Here is a 23916-nt window from a genome sequence, read left to right as displayed (position 1 = left end):
TGAAGAGTGGATTGAACTAGGAAAATTCTAAAGAGTTTGTGTTGTCAATGTGTTTGAAGCTAATTGTCAAAGTCACTTGAGCAGATTTCTAAGATCTGAAATCTGTACAAAGTCACTTGCGTTTTATGAACGTAAGCAAGCAGAAATAGAAAAAGTATATTCATGTTCATCTGGGCCTCCATAGAAAGTGTCAAAACAATGGTTTTCTGTTCATGCCCCACCCTTTTTATAGACAACTAAACAAAGGCTATGTATAGAATGAAGTGTATAAAGGAATGTCATCACTGTTTACCTCAGACTGGTCGTTGATATGTATTTGCAGAAGCAAACAGAACAGGAAGAGATGTAGCAAATGTATTAACATGGGTCTCGTCGAGAAGGAGCGAGGTAAATAATTATCGTGGCCATCATTTGTGAAGACCTGTTTATGAGAGTAACTCCTAGGAATTATAATTTGTGATAACAAAGGAAAGTGACATACTATTTGCAAAACCTACAGACATTAACTAGTAGTGGGACCATATTAAATTTATATGGCATCTGAGTTTGTAAAGGCAAGTAAACTCTAGAATATTTACTTGGTTTACCATAATTGACCAATAAAAAAAAAAATTAGAGTGTCAATAAAGTGAGATTTATAACTTACGTTTTTGTGGCCCTTAAGTCTAAGTGGAATAACTAAAAAAATTTTTAGTTTGATTTGTCAAAAATCATTTTTGGAATCTGAAATTAGGCTTGCATTTTTCAGATTCACATTAATTGTCCCAACCACAACACAAAATAGTATAAACAAATAATTAGAATAGATCAATTTTAAAAACATTCGAAAAGAACAGTTGGCCAACAACTGCTTTTGATGTTTTGGTGAGAATGAAGTTTCAATGCGAATCTTTGTTGCAAAATAATGTTCGCAAGGTTTTTGAACTAAATTGTTCAGTTACAAGGTAGAGGCAGAATAAGGGGAGGGAGGGAGGGACAGGGGTTTAAAACAACCCACATTTGACTAGTTTTATTGCAATGAATCCTTTATATATAAAAAAAAATTTACTGCCATCCTTAGGTTGCATAAGATTTTACAGGATCCTTTCAGATTTTTATATAGCCAACTCCATGTAAATATTTAGTCATAGAAAAATTTTAGGTCAGAGCTGGAGCATTTACGTAATGCTCCAGACCTGAATTCAGCAACTGTCCTTATAAGTTTCACGACTTACCTTTAGGAATTCCATAAAATGTTTTAAAACACCTATTCGAACTTCGTCAAGGTCTTTGAGGAATCCGTCAAAAACTGGAACAAGGTCTTTGTGAGTGATGTCCTCGCCAAGAATAACAGCAAGTTCATGGATGGAGAATGCCAGGGTTCGACGAACTTTCCACTAAAAAAAAAAAAAAAAAAAAATGGCTTGGTTGGTTTTTGTTTTACAACATAGCGACTTTTTCAGCATAGTTTAAGCGCCAAAGATTTTTTTGCACCTATGCAGTTTTTATTTTATACAAGCATGTATCAAAATTATGACAACTTTTCGAGCAATGTAATAATAGCATTAAGTATTAAAACGCAAGTCTTTTCCAAAAATCATATACAAGTAAATACTCACATTGTATAGAAGTTAAGATTAAATTTTTTACCAAATCGTAAAATGGCATTGAAATTTTCTTACGAATTTACTATCAATTAGATCCATAAAATAGGATTTAAGGAACTAAATTATAGCTGCTTTCAAGATAAACAAGCTGCACGTGCATGGTTTCTCTGGTGCTGCATGTGAGAACACACACACACACAAGAATTCTTTGCAAAATATACAAAGCAGAGGTGACATCATTTGCATATTACATTATGGAAAAATCAATTTTATTTAAATAGTGAGAGAATTGTTTGAAGCGTTCTATTTAAGTTTATTTAAATTTTATTTATATTGATACATTTATTTTCATGAACATTGATTTTATTTTTTTATAAACCGGTTTATTTCCCTGGATGCGAACTTCGTTTTTATTTTCGGTGAATATTAAAACTAACAACTTTCAAGCATTTTTTTAAATTAGTTTAAATAAAAAAATTTCCATGATTTTGTAATTAACGTCGTGGTCCAGTGGATTTTTATTTTAAAATAAACAATCCAAATTTATTTAAAACAAAAAAACCTTTTATTTAATTCGAATTCATTGAGATAAGTATTAATTTTATTTAGTGCAGACTATTATCTTAATCTTAGTTTCACGATCAGTTTCATCTCACTCCACACCAAGGTACCATAATTGCAGGACATGCTAAGAAAAAAAAAAAAAAGAATTGAGAAATTGAAACTTATGCAATATCCCCTCCCCAATAACTGATTAATGAAGCTGGTATTACAGGTGTGATGCTTACACTCACTTGCATATCAGCAGCCAGAGTTTCAAACAGCGATTTGAGGCAATGCCAATTATGCCGCCCGAGGGTATAGGCTACCGCAGGGAAATTGTAGGCACAATGACGAGTTATATCTGAATCCACAGACTGGGATAATGCAGGATCGACCATGGTAAGAAAATTTTCAAGCAATCTAGGAGGCACTATTTCCTGAGGAAAAAAATAAAAAATTTGTTAATTTTTTTTTTTAGATTTTCATGAAAGTATACAAGTGTAGAAAAGAGTTACTTCCCTTGAAGAAAATGTTCAGTTTGTAAACAATTGTATTTAATCATAAAAATATATGACTAGAAAAAAATCTTTACTTGTAAATGACACCTCTTCATGTGGAGCACTGGAAACTGAACTCACCAATTGTCATAAGCTATAATACAAAACTAAACAAATAACTGATATAAAAGAGGCACAGTTTTTTTCCCCTCTGGACCAAAATACTATAGGTTTACAACAGATGGCACATAAAAATTTATGTTTACACTATTAGCCATTACCTTATTTAACTATAGAATGACATTTTAGACAAATTCATAATCTTAAAACATTAGATTTAATCCTACAAGCGACATAACCTACCAAGGAAATGATTCCCATTTCACCCGCTATTCACTAAGTACTCCCACTGTTCCCCACTTACACCTCATTTTTCCTCATAGGGTTCTTAATTTAGACCCATTCCTAAGTAACTGATCTATTCACTATTTGACTTCCATTCTCCTAGACTAAATACTAATGTTTCCCCCATACTTGTGTATTATAAACGGCAACTGAACTAAAACTGTATAAGCTAGCTAAGCCACATGCACTTTTGGGTCTATATAAAAGTGAAACTAACAATACAAAAATTTTGTTATGGAGTTTTAAAACTTATTGCACAATTAAGGCTAAAGCGTTACGTTTACCCAACTATTCAATCCATAGCTGAGAGAGAGCGTATATGGATTCATACCTTTCAAGAGATTAGTGAAATGGTAGAACAAACTTTTCATATTAATTTTGAATGTATAAACAAGCCGCGTGTGCTTGGTTCCCCTTTTGTGCTGCATGTGAAGAAATGATGAATGTGAGAAGTGTGAAGGGCCAACCTTGCCTTCACATTTTCACCAAGATTCAGAAAAATCTAATGGATGGGGCAAAAGTTATGGGGGGTAAAGTGTCATCTTTTGCAATTTGGGGGCATTTGTGAACCCTTTTGAGCACCCGAGACCACTGAATCCCAGTGAAGGAAAAAAAAAAAAAAAAAAAAAAAAAAAAAAGACGCAATGCAGTTTCACGACTTAAGAATTTGAATTCAGCACCATTTAAAACTACTATATAGACATACATAAGTTTTTTAGCCTTTTAAAAGGCTTAGAATTTTGTCAGGGTCACTAATACTGAATTTCTATTAAGAACAATGGTCTACATTTTGGCCAAGTTTCAGGAAAATCTAATGGATGGATCAAATGCTATGGGGCAAAAAGTGTAATTTTTGACCTCTTTTGAGCCCCTGGGGATGCTGAATCTCAGTGTAAATAACGGTGCAGTTTCAGGCATTAACACATGTATATTGGAGTTGAAAACTGAAAAACCACTAGTTAAAGTTTTTGTAAAAAAAAAAAAAAAAAAAAAAAAAAAAATTTTTTCAAAGAAAACTTCTAATGGACCGATCAAAAGTTATGGGACAAAAGGTGTCATTTTTAGTCATTTGGGGAATTTAGAGGAGGAGGGGGGGGGGGGTCAACAGAATTTTTTGTACTATACACATCTATTTTATAAAATAGAATTTGTGGCAAAATTTCAGGAAAACTAATGGACGGATATATGGCAATAGTCCAGACTAATGGACGTACGGAAGCCACTGAAAACAGGTCTCTGTGATAAAATCGGAGGACCAACAAGGAGATATTCTGTTTATTTTATCCTAGTTCAAAACTACTAAATGCAAACAAAAGCTTTCCCCCAAGTACCTTTTTATCTTCAGAAGCTAGACCAGTCATCCCTCTTCAATTGATCAATGCTGAAGGGCAGTTTATAAGAGTACCAGCTATAATTAGTTGATTGCCCTAAAAAAGTTAGAATGGCTTTAAGTTTACATGTGCAATTCCTCACCCTAAATTCAAATAAACCTTTTCATCATGGTATTCACACATTTTTAAAACAACTTTCGAAGGATATAGATATTTTTTTTTTTTTTTTTTTTTTTAATTTGGCAAACTTGATATTTACTTTGTATGTATAGTATCAAAAATTTCCTATTCACTTGTGTTATTACTTTTATAGTACCCTTCAGCAATTTTTTTTGCTAACTGGAACAGCTTGCCAGGAGCTTGCAATGAAGACAAAAAAAAAAAAAAGCTGGGTTTAAAATCCACTATAATCTATAGATGCAATACATTCCAGGTTTATATGGAATGCTGTATTTGCCAATAAAATTGATAAAAATAAAGGAGTACAGAGACATTTAAAATAAGATCAGTTTGCACATTACACCTTTTAGTTTTGTTAAATCAAGCTCCTTTCATCTTTGAAAATCAAATTAGCAATCCCATAAAAAGCAAATCCATCAAGAGACATTAAAATCCTTAAAGACAACAAACCTGTTGGGCACAGAGTTCAGTTATTCTATTGAAAGGATCATCAGTATTATAACTACTGTTGTCATAGCTTTGATGTAAACTGTCACTCATATCTGAAGAAAAAAAAAACAAAAACAAAAAAAAACTTTAAACTTGGGCAAAAGAGTATAAATCTGATGGAAGTAGTTTTTAAAAATTGCCCACAGAAAATCAGCAAAACCACATGTTAATATTAACATTCAATTTCGAATCCCAATATTCGATTGAGAAATACAAAACTGGATGTTATGTAGTTTTTTTTTTTAGGAACTTCACATAATATCCAAAATGTAAAAAGAAATCTGGTAATGAATGCTTTAAAATGATAATCTAACAGTTTGTCGAGCTAAAAATAATTACATAAAACCTACAAAACTAATTCTTTTTTGGCATTTTCTGAAAATAAAGAACAGCCATTTTTAATATCCATTTATTTAAGGTTCAAAATAGTACAAAATTAGAATTGGACGTTTAGAGATTTAGCAATTCATTTTTATTCAACACTGTTTTTATGACTAGCTATTTATCTGATGTTGAACGTGTGTGTGTGTGTGTGTCAGATTTGTAGTAAATTTTGAGTCATTCATATGGCACTATTGAAGACATTTTCAAACTGGTTACATCAAGGAAATTCAATGTTGAAAACAATAATAGCCACCAAGAACCAGTCAAGAAATTGTAAATATAAAGACATTTGTATAGAACAATAAGATATTAGCAAAAACAATCATTTTATTTTATCCTCTCCCATTTTCTCAAACACAGCTAGTCTTAGTTTCATGGAAAGTAAACAGCTCCATTCCTTGGTTCCTTATAAAGGTTTACAAGAATGTACCTTATTAACAAGATTTCCTTTACTTCATGTGGTCAATATCAAGCAAAATTCCCATAAAGAGCTTTTCAGTCTGGAGCACATTACCATGCGACTGCTTCCCTGGAAACAGCAGTTATATTTAAACCCAATATCAACAAGTACTTATGTCTCCTAAGTAAAACTGATTTGATTGAATTAATCAATTTTCCCATATAACCGTTTTATCTAAACCTTCTCAAATTACTGTGGCCTTGATAAGTGATGAGCAGGATTAAGGTGACAGAGAGGGGAAAAAAAAAGCTAAATATTTTAATCACTAAACTAGATTGGCAATACAACCTGACAGAAGAGATGTGCATATAATACAACTTATCCAAAATCTATTGTAATTTCAAGAGTCTTATAAGAAACTAGTGAAAGGTATTTCAGTTAACCATTATATAATGGTTATATAATATATATATATATATATTATATATATAATATATATAATTATATATATTATATAATTATATAATGTGGCGAAAAATCTGTCAATTTTGCAAGTTTCCTTACAAGCTAAAGAGAGTTAGCTAACTTAATTACTAATTACCATAGTAGCACTATGGGAGTGGTGACTAGGCAAATCACTTCCTTGACTTTTATTGTTCTGTATTTCTATTGCGAAGTGGTTTATTGAAATCTATAATATAAAGCTAAATGTGTGTGTGTGTGTGTGTGTGTGTGTGTGTGTGTGTGTGTGTGTGTGTGTGTGTGTGTGGTCACGAATAGGCTTCTATATGGCTGACTATTTTAAACTGATTACATATGATAGATTATCAGGACACAGGAATGGGTATGTTTGATCTGGCAGAACGGTGGTTCATTAAAATTGTGGGGTCTGCGTTCATGCCTGGTCTACAAAGTATGGAAAGAAAAAATTTTTTAATTTTTACAAGTATTTTTGATAAAGATGTACATAATACTTTGATAAGCATGTTTTTACTTAAATAGGGATGGTATAATAAAATTGTGGGGTCTGCGTTCGCGCCTGGCCTCCATAGAATGGAAATAGGCACAAACTTTAATAAAGACTTCATATCTATCTGCCTAAGTAGATAATTATGTTTCAGTTTGAAGAAATATGGTATAAAATTATTGGGTGTTCGTTCACACCTGACCTCCATAGAATGGAAATATGTCACAAAGTTTAACAAGGTTTTTTTAATATAGATCCACAGAATATTGTGATAAGTGTTTCAGTGTGAACAGGTATAGTATAATAAATTATGGGGTTTATCTATTATATTTTCATTATATTTTGCTTTGGTTTTGATACCCCCAAATTCAATCTAAATTTACAACCCTTCCTTTTCATAACCTATCATACTTTCATAAATCAGTCCATTTTCTGTAGGCTGTTTTTGAACCCAGTCAACGACGGGTACTTTTGCTAGTAAAATATAAAGGACATTATTGAATAGTATACAAAAATACTAGATATAATTAGTTTGTATTAGCACTGTTTAAAATTAAAACTTTAGTTTTTGTTTTTTTTTTAACTTTTTTAATAATTGTTTATGGAATTATAAAAGTTTATGCATTTTAAAAAGTTTATTTGAATTTATATAATGTTTATGAAAGTATAAAAATAAAATTGAAATCAAAATAATTTATAGACCGTGAGGAAGAAAGCAAACTGCTTTGTCACCATTTCCAGTAGCATTACGCCAAAAATTAGGAAGTATGTTAGTCGCTTATAACAAGAATGCTTTTTAGAGCAAAAAATGCATCTAGCTGACAAAAAGGAGCACACTGAATTGGGGCAAAAACAAATTGCAAATAAAGAACTTTAAGACTTTAGCTTAGCCAAAACCTAAAAACTAAGAAATCCAGCTCTTGTGTACAAATAAGTTAAAAAAACATAATTGACCTGTGAAATTTTTGAAGTTTCATTTTATTTTTTCACAGAAACACAGGTCATTCTAAAAGTAAAGCCTCTTTTTCTTAACTACAAGGTGGAACGATAAAATTGTTGCTCTAGAAAAGGTGACATGATTTCATTTCCATTTGATGAAAACTGATTTTCTTTTTGTTGCAGACCATAATCTAATTGGCCAGTAGTGTACAAATCCCAAGAGCAATAGGAGCCTTCTCTCATCTGAAAGTAACAAGGTTTAATGAGCAAGATCGAAAATGTGCTGCTGTACAACTCCTGCACTTTACCGATCCAAGTTATGACAGCAGGACCATTGCCTGTACCCTCAAAATGAAATCTGGATAACAGGGACATACTCAGAGTGATGAAAACGTTTCCACCCACGATTATGGCCTTTGGTGTGGTGTCAAGTAAAGGCCATATCATGCCATCTCACATCTGAAGTCAGCTTGAAAAATCAACACCCTGGATGTACCTGGATGTGCTGGAGAGTGTGGTGATCCCCTGGTGCAAGCACATAGCTGCTGGCAGACTCTGGATGTGGCAGCAGGACTCAGCTGACTCACATCCAAAGAGATCCAGACTTGGCTTCAGAAGGAGTGTTACAAGTTTTGATCCTTTTCTCACTAGTCCCCACTTCTGATCTGAACCTGCTGAACTACTTTGTTTGGTCATATGTCCAGAACATTAACATTACCTCCAACAATACTAAAGCCAGTCTGATCACTGCCATCTGCCAAGCTCCAGCTGGTGCTTGTGGAAAGGCATGCTCCCAGTTCCGAACTCATGTAGAGGCAGTGATTGCAGCAGCTACATTGATTAGAGGTTAGCTCTACTACATAAGTTAATTGATTTTTTCTTCAATAAGTTAAAATAAAGCTGTATTCTTTGTTACAGTGACAATTATATCTTTCCATCCTGTACAGCAGTAGCATCATTAAAATGAGCGACCTTTTGCATTTCATTATTTTTCTATCATCACTACCATTCTGAGTGCATTTTTGCTAGAAATTCTATGACACATTCCTGCTTACATAAATCCATGACAGTTGCTTTTTTTTTTTTTTTTTAGAGTCAGTCAATATCTGCAAGAGATTATACTTTTACATCAGGAGTGCATAAGCGCAGTCATCTCCTCTGATCCATTTGGACAGAAAAAGAAATAGAAAGCAGTACTTTTGGCGTGTGTGCCATGAATAGGCATCATTTATGACAAGCAGTAATAGGACATGGTTTACTATGATTAAATTCAACATTAGTTCAACTCTTTCCTCCAAGGAGTCTTTACTTTCAGTTAACCCTTTTCTCTCCCTTTAATTACATATGGTTATTAAATTAAATAAACTTATAAAACCTATAATTGGTTATCTATAAAATTATTGTATGTAAATCGTTTTCAACATTAAAGAAAATTTGAACGCCAGAAACAGTAAACACCTTCAAATTACAAAGAGGTACATTTTTTTCTGTGAGTAACAAAAGATAGTCTGCTTGTTTACTAACGAAATGCATACCAATTTCAATTGCTTAAATAAAATGTAAAATTTCAGAGAAATAGATTTTTGGTACTTACAATCACTTAAGCCACCAACAATGATCTTGTTTGAATCATTCATATGATGGCCAAAGACATGGGTGCTACCAATGTCAGATACAGTTTCGCTCGGATTATACACAGTGCTTATGCTGGCTGTGTGCAACATTCTTGCAGCACTAAGTTCACTTTGAACGCATGATGACGAGTCTGAAGACATATTCCCAAGCTCCATATCAGCTAAATGGTTCAGAATTTGTTCAGAGACACAATGAGTGCCACTGCCAAGTTCAGGATGGTCAATTGACGAAAACAGGGAGTAGATGAGGCCGGAACCTTCAGAAGTGCTACCTAACGACGTACTTGCATCCGACGATTGTTTTGACAAAAGATCCTGCTCGATATTGAGATCGGGAAGTGGGGTTCTCCAAAATTGAAATGTATTGAAGGAATCTGGAGACTTGGATGTTGTTTCGTCTGTGGATTGGACCTTGGCATCAGTAGCAGCGATGTCGGGCTGTGCTATTACCTGTTCCTGGATAGGATCATTGCTTTGTTGGAGGAGAGAGCTTTCTGCTGAACACGCCGAGATAACGTCAGGCGTTTTATTATCAGCATTATCATTAGAAACATTACTATGGTCACTATTGACAGTATTTGCCGGTAAAGGCTCCAAGTGGACAGATAACCGGTTTTCTTCAAGTGAAATTTCTTGGTTATAAGTCATTACTTCTGTGACAGCCCCAGAGTTTGTTGTAGAGGGGTCATCTTCTATACTGATGGACTGAAGAGTTATATCACAGTTTGGTTCTACGGTTGTCATATCACAGGACGAAGAAGAGGTGGATGAAAGAATGTCAGCCTCAGTCTGGCAGCTGGTTGTCGATTCACAGGTCTTGCTGTTTTCTTGCAAACAATTTGCAGACGATGGTGATGGTACCGTCGGAGGCTCCGTCGGTGTCTGTTTAGTGTTGTTGGCAGCTCTATCATTAGACAATTTGGCTTCTTTTTCAGCATCTGTTAGATTCCTGCAAAGTCAAGAAACAACATTAGAAAAAAGAGGGGAGAGCTATTTTATCTTACTAGCAATTACTAAAATACAAGGCTAAACTAGCTCATCAAAGTTTGTCAGGAATAAAACATTAAATAGAAACCCTACAGCTTGTACGTACAAATAAACACAGTCAGCCAATTAAGGACTTAATACTGATGCGAATCACGAGGAACAATTTTTATGAGTTCTCTGCATAAGCCTGAACTGCTGAACAACTCTTGGCTGGTTTAAACATTGTCAAAAATTAAAAAATTGAAAGATTAGTTTTTCTTCGAGAATTCCTATTTTATCACAAATTTGTTTTACATACAAGTAGTGTTCAACGAAACAATTCTTAATCAGCATTCTATTTCTTCATCTTTACAATTCTCTTTTCAACTAACATGCATGAGATAATAGCATTTATCTTATTTTTGTATCTGATGGTTTCAGGGTCAAATGCCAGCGTTTCTCTATAGTTGGCACTTACTGCCGTGATTCTACATCATTCTTACAATATAAATACAAGATTTTTGTTATAAAACAAGATATCGTCTCAGATTACATTTTTATCCGCGTTTTGTCAAGGCTGAATGTGTAGTATCTGTGATCAAGGAAATCATTTATGCATTACTTCATCCTTTCAAGGGTTAAATACCCTTGAAATGTGATTAAATGCAGTCAAGACTAATCAAACTTTTTTTGAGGCCATAGAAATGGCTGTTTAAAGAGACGAGGAAGGTTCTGACCTAGAACTCCGTTATTTCCTTCAGATTCATTCACAGCAAATCTAAGAGAAAGCTTATACAAACATCTTGTTCTACCCACATTTAGAATTTGGTTCTTTTTGAGGTATCTTTCAGCATACAGAAATTTCACCTAACTCCTAGAATTATACTACCAAAAACCCTAAAATGCCATGCCTCTTAAATTCAGTCACAGACTCCAAAAGTTGTATTAACTTTCTCACAATTCTTTATCTCTGGAGGTGTCCTTTCTCATTTGTTTTCTTACATCATATCACCTTACAAGGTTCGCTGGTAGCAATTCCTCTAATGCTCATCTGTACATGCTGTAAAACATCAGGAAACGCCTCTGGTGGTTTGGCCATGCCCTTCACTGACAACCAGATTTCATTCACAAAGCTGTTGACCTGGCCCTACCACAGGGCCGGAAGAAACATTATGGATTGCAGCCAAAGACCTGGATCAAGACCAATACAAGATACCAAGCAGATTCTGGACCTTCACCTCTGGTCTACGTCACTGGAAGTTCAAATGACTTTCATGGCAGCATCAAATCGTTGGGTATGGTTGATCTCAAAGTTGCAGTCGCCATATGGAGCCTGCTCAACTGATCCATGGTGATAGGCCAACCAAGTATAAGGTTTCATATCCCTTTTATGCTTATACACAAACTGAAGGTTTACATCAACAAGTGGCCACCATAAAAACCCTTTTGATATTTCAAGGTCATATTTTAAAACAAAATTCTTTAAATCCTTGAAAAACCATTTTGTTCGAAATGAATATACATTCACATACTTCATTAAATAATCTCCAGGATATATTTGAGTTTTTAGAAAAGTAGTGATAAAGCTTAAAGCCATTTTGCATCCATTTTTTTTAAATTTTTTTTTTTTTTTACTTTCAGTATGCTTAATTACTTAATGACCCGAGGAATTTTGAAAAATGATTAAACTCATTAGAGTACAAAGTTCATTTATTTTGTCTTGGTACCAGTTGGGCTTCCTCCAAAATTTTTACCTGTTTTTAGCAAAAGGAAACAATTTGAATAGTGCTTATAATTATAAGCTTATCAGCAACATCAGCCATCGACTGTTCAATTTTAAAAGGACGAGCTTTGTAAAAAGTTTAAGTATAGGAAGTTTAATAATAATAATAAAAAAAAAGCGCAGTTTGAGATTCTTTTAAATTTTCTACAAAGGATATGGTTTGTAAATATACTTATAGCTGCTAATGTAAAAATAAAATAAAGATTCTACTTTTTAGACAATGTGAATAACCTAAAAGCTTACTGAGGGGGGATAAATAAAAATAAATTTAATGCATAATGATCCCTATTTCCTAGCCATTCTTGCCTTTCAGCAGTTAGTACTCCAGATTCTTGATATTTTTTTCAATTTGAAAAGTTAGCATTATTATTTACATATACACCAAGATCAGCGTAACAAGCTCACCTAAAAATGCTTCCTTTGAATGGGTCATACCTTAACATTAAATCTGAGTGGCAAGTCTCACTTGAAAAACTCCTTTAACCCTAAAATGGCACAAGCTAAAAAAAGTTTGGTCAGGATAAGGCGGTACATTCAAGAAGGAAGGTAACTTTGAAGACTAGTGCTAAACATGCAAACTTTTAGTAAAGATAAAGCTATGAAAAAAGAAAAATCAGTGTAAAAATCAGTTTTATATCATAGACCATCGATTTAATACGATTATTAGAAAATACTATTTGGCAAGTGGAGCATACCATTGTGGTAATACATGAAGTTGAGTGAAAAAAATCAGAAATGTCCAAATGAAGGAAACTAAATATTTATTCCTCTCAAAAACATTTCCATAAAACTTAACTAATACACGAGGACCCAACATTGCTCAGTATTGAATGAGGATGAACTAATTTCACACTCCCAATACTTTTGTCACCAGGCGAAACTGCTCATTTTTCAATTAACTCGACTGTTCTAGTCAGGGACCCACTGCACAGGAAGAAAGCTTCACATGCCCCTCTGTAGTGACAGTCAATATATTGTTATATTGACACACACACACGGGCTGAACTATGTACTGTTCATGACTTGCCCTACGTGTGGATACACTTTATGTAAGATTTCAAATACTTTGACCAAAAATTGGCCAAGTAATTTCATAGAGACCACAGAGGTAATTTTTTTTTAAAAACTTTGACCCCTCAACATTTAGTTTCTGGGGTTCAAATCAAAAAGTTTGACCCATGTCCAAGTAACCTACATTTAAAATTTGAAGTGTTTAAACCCAAAATTGGCAAAGGAGTTTAGTAGAGTCTGCAAAGGTTAACACCAACTGACCTCTTGGCAGCCAAACTGAATACCCCTTATGCACAATTTCAAGTGTTTAGATCTAAAATTGGCTTAATAGTTTGCTAGAGACTGCAAAGGTAAAGTCTTTTGAAACTTGACCCATATGACGCCAAATTTTCCGGGGGGGGGGGGATAAAATCTTGCCCTATGTCTATACACTACACTATGTAAAGTTTCAGATGTTTAGACCAAAAATTGGCCGAGTAATTTAGTAGAGGTCTTTTTTTTTTAACTGACCCCAATTATGACCCCTTAATAACTTTATTTGAGCCCAAAACAAATGTTAAGTTAGATCCTTATCTAAGTAACTTATCTAAAATTGACGGAGTTCTTAAAGTCAAATCGTTGAACTTTGAAAACTAAAGATTTTCTCAAATCTCTAGTCTGTAGACTGAAAATTGACAGTTATTTGGTAGGAAAGTGTACACACGCACACACACTTTACTTATATATATACTAGCATTGGTGCTCGGGGGTTTGAAGGTACGCATGGTGGTGGTGGGGTTTAAATAACAAAATGGGTTGTTTCAATAAAAAAACTTTAGAAAATCTGAGGGGGGGGGGAAACAGCATACATGATGGAAAAAGAATGAACCGTTTCCATAATGAAAAGATATCTTATATCCCGATTCAAACTCAATCTAGATAATGATGCTGCTTTTTAACCAACTGAGCTAAGAAAGGGTTGCTGAAATTGAGTCGGTTTTTATATTTAAACTAATTCAATGGACACCACCATTGACGCATGCATATATAGTTGTCATGAAGGAACAATTTTTTGCTACTCTCCCTGTAAAAAAAAAAAAAAAAAAAAATAGTCTAGTTGAGGGTGAAGGAATCAATGTTTTTAGCCATTTTTTTTTTTTTTTTAAATTATATTTGTTGGCTGAAGGTTCGAGCTTCAAAATGATAGCTATCAAGCGAAATCCGTGGCCTGTGTGGAAAGTTTTTGCGAGACATACAAACACATTGACATGTATATAGCAGCTACTGTTTTGATAGAAATTTATATAATTGCTTGAATTAAAGTTTAAAATCAAGTATCATGATTCAATTCTAAAAGATTCATTTCTACCATGTCCCTATCATGTCAAAGAACCATAAGTTGATTTTATGCACAGTCCATACCAAACTCACAAAGTGCCTTTTATACCCAAGTATAGAAGAGATAAGAGATGACTATGTATAAACAAGTCCTTAAATATGAGATTACGTCATGCACAATGCTACTCATGGCAGGCCTACAGTGGGAGAAATATTTTATTAAAGAGAATAAAGAGAAAAAAATTGTCTGGCTCAACAATCTTGACTACAAAAATTCATGCTATATAGGCGAGCTAGATTTTAGCTAGAGTAAACCATAATTTTTAAACTAAGGAGTCTCTTACTGCCAACAATTTTTACGTAAGCTTACTTTTGGTCTACCATAAATGAAGTTAATATCCTATTTCAACAAGGCAATAGAGTAATCAGTTGGGGCTTGTGTTTGTATTCAAGTGTTGATTTACAAAACCATCATCAATGAGAAAACAAGTATCATTGTATCTTCTGAAAATAAAATATTAGTTTTAAACTAGAGTTGTGATTTTGTTTGTAACAGTAATGATACATTCAGACACTGGTTGCAATGTTAATCACTGAATTAGAATGAAAACAATCACGACCTATGCAGGTTCAAAACCAAACCCTGTGCATATGGATAAAATTTTATGCAATTTTAAAATATCTATTGACCTGCTGAATAAAATTTTGAAATCTTAATCTTACCTTTCAGCAAGATCTTTGGAGACGTGCAGAACACCATCTTCACTTATATACAATCCTGACTCATTGTTTGGCGAAGAAAAAGTAGAAATAAAGGGGCCTAGCTGCTGGAAGGCGGACATTCTCACCTGATAAAAAAAAATCAATCATTTAAAAGTTAATAGTTTGTTTCTGTAATAGTTTCTATCAAAGTAGTGTACTAGTATCATTATTGGAAATATTGCAAATATTCCAAAGAGGATAAATTATATTGCCAAATGCCAAATTAAAACATGTCAGATGCAATTCTATTATTGAGAATCCAGACTTCATTTTAGTTTATTAAAATTAGTCCAGAAAAGGATTATATTTATCTTAACCAGAATTGCTTCAAAATGTGTTAGAAGAAACATTTCACTCCTTTGTTAGCAAGTTCTCAGACACAAAACTTTAAATTTTTGTTAGTTTACCAATTAGGAATTATTTCCAATTTTAATTAAAAACCAACAAACAGTCATATCCACATTTTAGCAAAAATTAAGAGCAAGATTTTAAATGAGTACTCAATTTGAAATCTTCAATTCCAGATCAAGTTACACATTTTCAGGTAATACTCAAAAGGCTTGATTTAAAAAAAAAAAAAAAAAAAAAAAAAACTTACCCATCGAGATCTATCACAGAGTAAGCTGACAAATAATGATGCTAGTGTATTTCGCCTCACTTCCACAGAGCACACTGATGCAACAGCCATAAAGGACTCTGCACAACCCTTTCTTACCCCCCATACACCATCCTCACACAAAGAGCTGAACCTACCAAGCTGAAAAACAAAGAAAATTAAAAGTTCAAATGATGTCATTTTCACTTAAATGAAAAAGTATTAACTTGCAGAATTATCTGGTATTGACCAGCCAGATACAAAGCAATGGAATATTTTTTTACCAAAGTGAAAAGTTATTAAAGCCTCTTTTTTGCTAAAAATTCATTTTGCATATATGATTATCAGTTCATTATGAACTCCCATATCCCTTTTCAACAAGAAAAGTTTGCATGCATGATTAAAGCAAACAAGGGCAAACTATACAGTTAAATATAATTGGTACATGAAATAATTGACAATTTTTCGATATATCTAAGAGCGCTCTTTCTAATAATACCAGGTTCGAAAGGCAAAAAGACAAGAGATAGGGAGGGGGGGGGGTCCTTTGCAAGAAAGGAATTTAAAAAACAATAAAAAAAATTAGAAAAAACTTACAAGATTATGTTCAGTACTTTCACCACCAACCACTACACACATCTCACCAAAGTTACAAGCACATATCTGCAAATACAAAAAGATATTTCAAATAAACAATCACTAATATCTTAACATTTTACTGCCATATATAAAGCACATTAAATTATGATCATAGGAAGATACATGAAGCTGCAGTAAAGTTATTTAATAAGAGCCTGGATTTTGCTTTTAGCTGACCACACTATCATGAAAACCAGAGCAAATGAAAGTTGCTGAAAATTGTAAATATGTACAATTATTTGAAAGATGCAAGTTTAATCTTTCCCCATTGTGGTAAGATGTTACAATATTAGAGCTACTTTGACCAACTCAGATGAAAATCCAGCAGTCATTAGAATCTGTCAGACTTTGGTAGTAAGTGGCAAGCAGGAAACCACAGCAAATCTTTGAAATCTAGGATCCATTCTATTAAAAATGCAACTATCATTTTCTTGTATGTCCCCGAACCAAAGCTTCAACTTCATATACAAATGTTGTAAATTGCTGTTCTAGTGATAGAGGTAATAAAAATCCACTTTTATAAGACCTAAAAATCAGTCAATGAAAAGGACTTCATACAAACCAGACAATGTTGAAGCACACTCCTAGTAGAAGACAGATTTGCGTGATAATTAGTCATATCTGTTGGTTTCTGCTGCCTTATCCCATGTCAAAAGTAGTTTAATACTAGCAAAATCATGACCTTAAATGAAAAATATTGTGCATCATCCCTAAGTCGGGGATCATTATCATGCCAGGTTTAGTCATGATAGATCTAGTAACATTAGCTATAGGAGAGTTGTACACATACACACTATATATAACAAGTACAAGGTCTCGTTTGTTATATAACTTGGAAATGTATCAAACTGTCGCAAAGTTTGTCTTATAAAGTAGCAAGAGAAAAAGACTAGAGACTTCATCCAGAAATACTTTCCTTTGACAAGTTGATCAAAGCTAAAATGATGAATTCTAAACTTTAATGTTTAACTGGTTGGAGTGCTGAACATTTTCTGCAAGATAAACTCACTGGATAAAACCGAATGCATAATGGTTCTGATCACAAAAAAAAAAAAAAATAAATAAAAAAAATACTTGATTTGTAACTTGAAATTTTAAGGCTTCAAAATTACTTTCAAATTAATTTTTTTTAGTAAGCAAATTTTTTAAAATGTTGACTCCCATTTAAAATTGGGAATTCGAATGCAGATTTCTTGAAAGTTTAAACAAATACTGTTCATTTTGTATATCTTAACTCCAGCATTTACCAGTTTTATTAAACCGATAATAAAAAATTTGTAAAACTAAGTTTATAGACAAGACTAGATTTATGCAATTTCTAATTTTGCATCCCTATGCTGAATTGTAAAAAAAAAAAAAAAAAAAAAAAAAAAAAAAAAAAAAAAAAAAAAAAAAGTTAAGTTTAATGAGTGGCTGTGCGAATAAGGCATTCATCTTTAGTTGCAATATTTTATTGGCTCTTTTTCAAAAAGATGCAATCTAAAGATGGTTTTTAGTTAAAGCAGTTTTATTTCCCAGCTTATGTAAAATATTTTTCATTCATTTAAAATAATTCTATTTAATGGATGTTTTAACTTCTAATATTAACCATAAAATTCAAATTGACAAACTTGGTACGAGTACTTAGGCTAGTTGTATATAAAAATGAGCAACAGATACTTTGATAAAGTTCTGTGAATAAACAATGAAGGTTTTTCATTATTTCAGTTTAACATTTTAGTCAAATTCGGTAACTAATTTAGTCAAAACTCACCCGTCGCACATGAAATAAAGGATCAATACACATTTGAGCGAAGTAAGCAAGAAATAAGCGTTCCGTCATCTCTCGGCCAAGCAAGGGTGCCATCTTGCACATTAGCTGTGAGTACAAATTAAAATAAAATAGAACAAAAGTAAAATTAAAACCATTGAAAAAATAAGATTTAAATAATTTTAAAACTATTGAAATGGTATATTTTTTGCAAGATTCTCAGAGGGATAAACGACTTTCATGTTTGTATCAATTTTGATTTCCTTAGTTTTTGCAAGTAATTCCAGATATCAACATCAGGAGAATACATCTTTACATTCTAGAAGTAAAAGTAAAGCTCAGTTCTGCATCCAGAGTAAAGAGCACATCATGTTCACCTCTATAGCCTCATGTCAAAACGATGTGACAGGTGTCAAAATTATTGGAGACTTCCCATTTTTTTTTATTTAAATAATTTGAGTTTTTTCTCTATAGTTTGTATTTACATGTAGTGTGGACAGAATACCTTTAATGAGATAATTACCTGGATTCCCTCAGAATAAGCCAGTTCAATTGAATGAAACATGGCATGTTAATTTACTCTGAAGGAAGAATACACAGAATCTAATAAGTTCTTTAAAGAGTTATCTCCCTTGTAATGATTTCATTTACTAGTTGACAGTGACAGATTTATATTATGGAAAAAAAAAATCCTGGCGTTTTTTGTTTTTTTAAGGCCATTCATGATTAATTTGGCTTAAACATTAAGAAAACTGCTTCAATTAGTATTTGTTCTTTCGCATTTTTTATAAAACACTAACTCAACTTTTAAAAAGGAATCAGATCAAATGAAATTAAATATATTTCAGATAATGTTAGAAATTTAATTTTTTTACATTGAAATTCCTTTATAAAGGAATTTATATATTTATGCACTCATACTAGTTAAGCAGTCTAATTACTATGGAACACAGTTGACAAATTTGGGAGGGCTTAAACATATGCTAAGTTTAATTTAGCTTTATGCAAAGGGAACAGAAGATCTGTAAAAAATAAAAAAAGTATTAGCCATCACTAAATATTCAGTTTCAGTTTTGTTGGGAGAATTTGAAGGTTTTTAGGGTACAAATCACAAATTTGAAAATTTAAATATTTCAAATTTTCATTGATTTTTATCATCCTTAATTTAAAATCAAACTTAAAATAAGGAGTCTAAAGGAAATCTAAGTATCATCGTATCTGAATTTTGATCTTAGAAGACAAAACTGTTCCATTTGGGGAATTTATAATTCTTGTCCTAATATCCAATATAAAATAAAGGTTGGTTGTACATTTTTTAAACAGTTAAATCACATGAGAGCAGAGACATCAACTTGAATTCTTTAAACTTTTTATAGATCAAGACAAGTTTATTGAAATACAGTACTTTGTTATATAGACAAACCTAATGAAAAGAATTGATTCAGAAGTCTTTAAGAAATACAATAAAATGGTTATTCATCTGTTAATAACTCCATGCAGAGTGCATATTAACCCATCCTGGAACAGATGGTACTTAGTCAACTTGATTATACATGATCAACTATTGCCCATTGAAGATCAAAATTCTAACTGGCACCAATTGTTACAAGACACGAGTAGTTTTTATTTTTAGAAATAAAGAATTATAGTTGGATCACCATGGATTTTTCAAATGCACATGACATTTTTATATAAACACATGTAGTCAAAGGACTCCCACTTGACCATTTGTTGCATTCTGAGAGCAACATAGAAAGGTAGGTGTTCAACAATGAGGTTTTGTCTAGGGCAAATCTGACTAGTATATTCATATTGTTTAAACATTAGTCGAGTCATTTCCATAGTATGCCTGTTGACTACAACCCGAAGATCTTGCCTGGAAAGAGACCCAGTAGATGAACAGTTGCGATATCGCTAGGTTATGGGGTAGTAATAAAGTGAAATGCCGAAAAATAATCTCAACCGATAAGTTGACATTTTTTTAGAAGCCTATTACTCCTTGAACACAAGTTACTTCCAAACTAATGTTTCAAGCCAGGTCCATTCAACGAACGGAAACATTAGTTGAAGATGGTTCTACATCTGTCATTCTTTCAATATGTAGATTGAAAAGTCTGTTTGGGGTTAATGACAGTTATTTCATAATTTCAAGGATTAACTTTTGGGTTAATTAGTTTTTTGACCAACTAAGATGATTCAAGAGAATCCCATGAACATGGAACTCACTTAGAATCCAGTAAAGTGTAGAGCATACCCAAAGAAAACTTCAAAACCAATTGAACAAACTTCCTGAAAGTTTCATGCATTTCAATAGAAATGACAAAACAAAATTAGTTACATCTTACTCAGTAGCAGGAGATTCATAGCAATTAAGGATTTGTAAATGCAACTACATAATTTTACTTTCATTAATTAGCTGTATTTATCCAATATATTTGTTAATAGGACATGAAGTTATGGCATTATTTGGTAATTGAATGTTTACAAGGTAACAGTTAATCCACAGAAAATTAGTTTCACTCTTATGCTAGACAATTTTTTTTCAGTGGCCCCACTCCATAGAACTTGTGCAAGTTAAATTTGTTCAAGTTTAAATGTTTCTATTTTCTTGCATCCCCATAAGGGCAAAGTAAGACATAAGGTCAGTTTTTAGTATAAGGAAATCTAGCTCCATAAAAGGGGGACTCTGGATAGGAACAAAAGTAAAAATTGTCTCAATCATGAAGGATTACTCTGACAGGACAGAAAAGGTGAAATGTAGCATCAGAACAGATACTACACTGATCTTGTCATGAAGGCCAATGTTATCCAATCACGTTTGATAATCAGGACGTAGAATTGTCTGATTAAACATAAAATTTAATCATAAAATAAACTGTATCAATGTTTTCTTAAAACTGGCCATGCAATCTAGATAATTCTTCATGAACTCCTCTCTGGACAGATATTCCTGCTAGTCTTATAGAGTGAAAAATCAGGAACACTTAAATACTAGTTCTACTCACAAAATATCCTAGTATTACCTAATTCAATACTCCATTAGACTCCTATAGGGGGACTATATAATTTATGCTTATTATAGTGAGGGGGGGGGGCTTGGGTGCCATCAGCTGGAATAGATTTTAAACCAAGACATTTAATACTCCAGCTGTGCCTCCTGATTAGCTAATGATAGATAGGCAAGACAGATTTAATATTAACTTGAAGACATTAATTGAATTTGGGCATGTGCAGAAAGTAAAAATGTTGACAAGTTTAAATGAACAGTTGCATATCAACCTGTCGATATATTAGTACATGTTAATCATCCATTTAGCAATACACATGAAAAAATTGAAATCGGTCAAAATATTTCAATATATATATATATATATATATATAAGATTAATTAGCTTAGAATAGAATTTTTAAAATCTGAATAAAATTAAAGTTATGACTATTTTTGTGCCTTTCACGTTTGGATATTTTTCCATCTTTAAGACTACATGCATCTTGTCACTTTTTCACACTACTTTTTTCAGTAAATGTCATCTTTGTTAAAACACAAGATTAAACAATGAAATTTACCATATAGGTATATTTTTGTGCTAGGAATTAGAATATCCTACTGAATCTCAAGAAAATGGTTTCCAAATAATTTGCAGTAAATGCACACAAATATACTGCAATTCCTTAAAAATTGCATGTATCCATTAAAAGTTAAACAAAATTGAAGTGTAATGCATTTTGTGTATAAAAGGATTGTAGATTAATACCTTCCGTTAATTTAAATTTGACCAGAAATAACGCCAGACTGGTTGAGATTGCTATAACTGAATAGCTGTAAGCTAATTATGTTCTGGTAACAAAATAGCTCCAATAGTAAGAACATTTTGTCGTCAATTTTAATTTGTTCTGGAAAAAAAAATTAAATCATTTGTTTACAGCAATGCTAGCGCTGATAGTATTGCTGCTGCAGATAGTTTTTAGATACTTTTTAAAATAGGAAAATTTTTCATGATTTTAAATTGCTCAGTTCTGTTATGGAAAGGAAAACGTTAAGGAAATATGTTACAATTACACTTAAATCTTTGTTTTTGTTAACAGCGAGTGTCCAAAGAAAATTTGGAAAAATATTTAATACTTGTCATGTTGAAGTCTTTAACAAAAGTGAGTGGTCACAAGAATTTCGGACATCAAACTATTAGAAGTCACATCTTTAGTTATTTTCCAAATTTCATGACAAAATTCTTAATACAAGCGTGGTACAGGCATTCATTACAAAATCTTACTGAAAATGCTGTTTAAGTTTAAGGTTAACATTTTTATCAATTTATTTGCTTCAAATTCTTAAAATATATAATGTACCTTAGTTATTAATTCATTTCTAAACAAAAACGGTTTTTCTTTGTATCTTTTTTTTAAGGAACTACACTGCTTTGGCTTTTTAAATGACAATTTTAGCAGAAACCCTTGAAATCAGTGCATTGCTAATTCATCAACACATTTTTAATTGTTAAAACCATCTTTGGTGTACAATTAATATTGCCTGTTAATTTCAGTATTATGTGATTAGTAGTTTAAGAACTTAGTTAAATATTTACAGAGACGGGTTTCATTATTATAGATTTGGTATTCCTCTAAAGAGCAACATGGGCACAATCAGTTGTGCCCTTCTCCCAAAAATGCACTCTTAAGGAATATGATTTACTAGTTGAGATTTATGGTTTAGATAATTGGATAAAATTTAGTTTATGCACCATCAAGAAATAAGTTAAACTGAAAAGCATTAAGTCCCAAAATATTTTGTACAATGTAAATTTTTTCAATCTTATTTAAATTTGAAGGTTAATGATACTTTTGACTTTAAAAATTAGAGACAACTATGAATTTCCTTTATAAGAGGGATAAGAGGTACTTTTATCCTACCAATATTGAAATTTCTAGACCAAGTATGTAAAAGATATTTTTGACATTTGTCTGCTATGTATACAACCAACAAGAAATACTTTAAATTTCAATCCATTTTCCAATGGTGCAATTTTTGTAATAAAGTTTATAAAAGTTTTTTTTTTTAAATTTAAAAAAAAAAGGGGGGGGGGTCAAAATGAGCATTTGCTGAAAACTTCAAGTGGTTCAGTTTATAGAATAAAGTCTTTTTTTTTTGGATAATCGCAAGTTAACCAAACTTTAAAAGGTGGACTACAAAATTGAGAAAACCAACTGAAAACACTGACCAATTTGATAGAAATTAGAAATCAAGGCCTTTTGTCGATGGTTTCAAAACAAATTTTTCAGCATTCTATTACCACCACATAAACAGTTGTGATATTTTGCTAGGTTATCTACTTAGACTTCCAGGCAAGATCTTTGCCAAACTATGGAAATGGCTCGACTAATTTTTAACTATGAACATTAGAGTCAGATTTGCTCTAGACAAAGCACCTCAGAGAAATAAGAGGATGGCACAATGCCTTCCCCCCTTTTAAACAGGAATGCTGCCTAATAAAGCTTTAAATTTTTTAGATGTTTTCTTAATAGGCAAAACTCAAGGTAAAGTTTTGGGAATGCATTCCAAACCATCTAACAAAGCAGTTTTGTGTTAAGAGAATGGGTGGGGCACTTATCAGTATGATGAACAGTATTAGATTTTTTTTTGTCAATCATATATCATTAAATCTCATAAGTTCCATTTGGGATGGACACAGATCTGGTTGAATCAGCGAGACTATTCAGATTTAAAGAATAAAAAAAGATTA

General features: G+C 32.4%; 1 protein-coding gene across 6 annotated transcripts in view; it reads right to left on the bottom strand.

Moving 5' to 3' along the window:
* The window catches only part of LOC145296093 (serine/threonine-protein phosphatase 4 regulatory subunit 1-like), an 80362-nt gene that overhangs the window by 30569 nt on the left and 25877 nt on the right, over positions 1-23916 (bottom strand). For 5 of the 6 annotated variants that reach the window (XR_013869960.1, XM_080142262.1, XM_080142270.1 and 2 more), the window contains 8 exons: positions 18182-18286; positions 16387-16452; positions 15793-15951; positions 15156-15280; positions 9316-10304; positions 4993-5084; positions 2381-2566; positions 1215-1376 (listed from right to left, as the gene is read on the bottom strand). Coding sequence is in view for 5 of the 6 variants with exons in the window: in XM_080142262.1 (XP_079998388.1) it covers positions 1215-1376; positions 2381-2566; positions 4993-5084; positions 9316-10304; positions 15156-15280; positions 15793-15951; positions 16387-16452; positions 18182-18286 (1884 nt within the window). In the remaining variant the exon portion in view is untranslated. Of the gene's footprint in view, positions 1-1214; positions 1377-2374; positions 2567-4992; positions 5085-9315; positions 10305-15155; positions 15281-15792; positions 15952-16386; positions 16453-18181; positions 18287-23916 lie in introns of all 6 variants that reach the window. The other variant, XM_080142240.1, reaches the window with a different exon arrangement.

This window comes from Euprymna scolopes, chromosome 2 (assembly GCF_053919585.1).
Source record: "Euprymna scolopes isolate OS-2025 chromosome 2, ASM5391958v1, whole genome shotgun sequence".
In the NCBI taxonomy this organism is placed as follows: domain Eukaryota; kingdom Metazoa; phylum Mollusca; class Cephalopoda; order Sepiida; family Sepiolidae; genus Euprymna; species Euprymna scolopes.
Note: the sequence above shows the minus strand (reverse complement) of the source record. Positions and strands in the feature narration are given on the sequence as shown.